General features: G+C 43.5%; 1 protein-coding gene across 1 annotated transcript in view; it reads right to left on the reverse strand.

Moving 5' to 3' along the window:
* Positions 1-286: 286 nt before the first annotated feature.
* SARC_12973 (hypothetical protein) overlaps positions 287-4,104 on the reverse strand; it is a 4,151-nt gene continuing 333 nt past the window's right edge. The window contains exons 2-5 of the mRNA XM_014292909.1: positions 3,710-3,970; positions 3,246-3,398; positions 2,106-2,251; positions 287-1,013 (exon numbers count right to left, since the gene is read on the reverse strand). Of these exons, the coding sequence (XP_014148384.1) occupies positions 314-1,013; positions 2,106-2,251; positions 3,246-3,398; positions 3,710-3,970 (1,260 nt within the window). The 3' untranslated portion in view covers positions 287-313. The remainder of the gene's footprint in view (positions 1,014-2,105; positions 2,252-3,245; positions 3,399-3,709; positions 3,971-4,104) is intronic.

Raw genomic sequence — 4,104 nt, forward strand, 5'->3', positions numbered from 1 at the left:
TATATATATATATATATTTATATATTTATATTTATATATATTTATATATTTATATATTTATATTTATATATATTATAGTCACTCATATTTCTGTGTTTACATTAAATTAAGTATCGACGTATTCCACAAATTCATTTGGGAGTGTTGGCCACTCCGTGCTTCCCTTCGTTCCTCCCAGTGTAGAGATATAATGTCCTGTTTAAATCTGCTACACAAAAGTCACGTGGCATTCGTCCAACGTGTGTACTATCTATTCCAACCCATCGACGAAAGCTTCATACCATCCTCTTTATTCAATGGGTATCAAACACTCCTATACAATATCCTTATAGTGCAGCATCCCACTAAACGACCTCAGCTGCTCCGTAACGGCCGTGTCTTCCGAGCTTCGGCCCGTCCCCGAGATCAGCATCATCACCACATTATCACCCGCCATACAGAAGTAATACGACGAACACACATTAGTATCATCCCGAAAGAACTCCACCGGCGCAAACGAGTCCTTCCCAGCCACCCCCCCCAGAGCCTTAGTCCCCATTTGCTGCTCCAGGGTCGCTTTGTCCTTGCCCGTGCCGGTGGTGTGAGGTGCTGTGGCCTGGGTACGGGACCGGGGTGAGTTAATCCCAGCCGTCACGCTATTACTTCTGCGCCAGTCCATAGCCGAGGGAGCGTTCCCCAGAGCACTCACCACACCCGAGCCTCCAGTACTGGACACATTGGTGCCAGGCAGTATACCGGTGTTGACCTGGCTGGCCGATCCCATCACACCCTGGCCACGATACGCCGTGAGACGCGGGAAGCGCTCCATGAGGGTGATGATGGCGTTAGTTCGGTATTTGAGCGGCATCATCTGCGGGTACGAGAAGACTATGGGGTAGGCCGCCATGCCGGTGGGAGGGGTGGTTAGGGGAGATAGAGAGAACCCGGTAGTCACTATGGCGTGGGGGGTGGCGTGAGTCACGTAGATGAGTGAGAAGTTGAGGCAGTCTGTCTTCTTGATTAGCTTGTGGACGCTGGGGGGGGGGGGGGTAAAAGGGAGGGGGATTAGTTAGGAAGGATGTGTGGGTGTGTTGTAAACCCTAGAACCCTGGAACCCTAATGCCCCTGTAGTGGACCGGGAAGAGCAGCCAGGGCAATTCTGATATAGAAACTAGAGCCAAGCAATAAATTAGTGAGGGGTGACTATACGTAGCTAACTCCAATACGTATCTTTATGTTATATGAACGAGAAAACGTTAATTACAACAAATGGGACGGAGAGAATAAAGTGCGTAACATTCTCACACAGGACGAAAGGAAACGGAAGTGCACTCAACAACAAACAATCTTAGATACATAGGAGCACTCTACATACAGTGACATATACATAATAACACTCCACATACAAACAATCTTAGATACATAGGAGCACTCTGCATACAGTGACATATACATGATGACACTCCACATACAAAAATCTTAGAAACTTAGGAACACTCTATATACAGTGACATATGCATAACAACACTCCACATACTAACAATCTTAGATACATAGGAGCACTCTACATACAGTGACATACACATAAAAACACTCCACGTATAGTATCATATACATAGTAACACTCCACATACAGTATCATATGCATAGTAACACTCCACAAACAGTATCATATACATAATAACACTCCACATACAATATCCTATACATAATAGCACTCCACTTACAGTATCATATACATAGTAACACTCCACATACAGTATCATATACATAATAACACTCCACATACAGTATCATATACATAATAACACTCCACACGCAGTATCATATACACAATATCACTCCACATACACTATCATATACACAATATCACTCCACATACACTATCATATACACAATATCACTCCACATGCACTATCATATACACAATATCACTCCTTACAGTATCATATACATAATAACACTCCCCCTACAGTATCGTATAAAAAATAGCACTCCACATACAGGATCATATACATAAAAACACTCCACATACAGTATCATATACACAATAACACTCCACATACAGTATATATACATAATAACACTCCACATACAGTATATATGCACAATAACACTCCACATACAGAGCTAGATAGTCTCTTCGCCTCCTGGCTCTTATAGCGCGGAAGGATGAGTCATACAGCGCATGCGTGAGGTGGCGGCAGAAGTACAGCGTGTACTTGGCCACTAACGCTTCCCTTAACGTGTTGAACCACCCGTGCAGGTTACTCTGGGGGGCAAAGTAATGAGAAGAGTGTCATCAGTGGGTGTATATGTGCCATAATAAACAGCGTGTACTTGGCCGCTAACGCTTCTCCTAAGGTGTTAAACCATCCGTGCAGGTTAATCTGGGGGGCAAGGTAAACAGAGGAGTGTCATCAGTGGGTGTGTATGTGCTCGTAAGTAGTCAGGTAGGTATAGTATTCGAGCGAGACGAGATCGAAGGAGGTTAGTGGATGGGATGTATTATGTGTACCTGATTGGAGAGAAACATCAGACGTAGTGCAACAAAGTACTAAAACATTCCCCCCCTATACGATTGATCCCATGTATATATGAGTGCGTGTATATATAGTCGCTAGGACAGGTGTGTACTACGCAAGGATCGCCCGTACAAGACAACAAGCCACCAGGCAGACACGCATATGAAGTATATAACTCACTCATACATTTGAACTATATAACTCACTCATACATATGAACTATATAACTCACTCATACATATGAACTATATAACTCACTCATACATATGAACTATATAACTCACTCATACATATGAACTATATAACTCACTCATACATATGAACTATATAACTCACTCATACATATGAACTATATAACTCACTCATACATTTGAACTATATAACTCGCCTCATACACATGAACTATAGAACTCACTCATACATATGAACTATATAACTCACGCATACATATGAACTATATAACTCACTCACACATATGAACTATATAACTCACCTCATACATATGAACTATATAACTCACTCATACCTATGAACTATATAACTCACTCATACATATGAACTATAAACTCACTCATACACACTTCTGCAGTAAAGCCATCTCATCACTGCTCAGGGTACGTAGTTTACCATCACTTACACGCCAAGACTCAGACCATCGTATAATACACTCCCAACACACAGACCACCCAGCGCGCATATACCATCACTTCAGCCTTTAACTACTACCACTACCCGTACTACCTGAGAGGGATGGAGGTCGTATTTGGCTGCTTCGTTAAGAACTATAGTGGACTCCGGTAGTCGATACAGCTCGATGTGTATGTAGGCCCGGAGTAGTGCGCTGAGCAACCCAATGTCGCCTCGTGCGTCGGCCAGAATGAATATCGGGTCTAACTTCAGATTGTTGTGAATTGGGTCAATTACAAAAAATAACGGTTAGGGGTGGTACCAATTTGCCCTTTGAGTCTCATTTCGGATTGTTGGAAATTGGCTTAGTACCATGTGTGTGTATTTGTTCGTCTCTATCATGTGACTTACTGCATAGCAGACGCTATTCCCATCTCTCAGGTATCATACATATCATCTGAACCCCACTAGCATACTACCTAGCTCACCCCTATTACATGCGTGTGCACCATTGATGTGTTACAAACATCGCCCCTCACTCCACCGCAACAAGGTTAAGCACAAGACACGGCCCCTACCTCTGCCTCGGCATGCTCCGCTTCCGTTACCAGGTCCATGTTGCCTAGCAACTGCTCACACAAGCCTAAGCTTAGAGACGCCTGCCTGACTAGCAACGCGTACAGCATATGCACAATGGCACGTCTGAGATCGATGTAGAGTAGCAGAGATGATATCATCCTCTGATCAACGCGTTCTTCAACGCTTTCGTATGTTGGCGAACGCATTGTCGATTCGAGTTTTATCACGGCATCACGCAGCCGATCCAACTGACCGGCCATCTGTGGGTGGATGTAGTATGTGTGTGTACAGGCGATGTATAAGAAAGGGTCTAATGCTCTCTCTCTCCTTTGCTATGAGATAGGTAAGCACGCAGAGATACCTGTTTAATATATATAGGAATTTGGGGTTTCAG

This window comes from Sphaeroforma arctica, assembly GCF_001186125.1.
Source record: "Sphaeroforma arctica JP610 unplaced genomic scaffold supercont1.2771, whole genome shotgun sequence".
Taxonomy (NCBI): domain Eukaryota; class Ichthyosporea; order Ichthyophonida; genus Sphaeroforma; species Sphaeroforma arctica.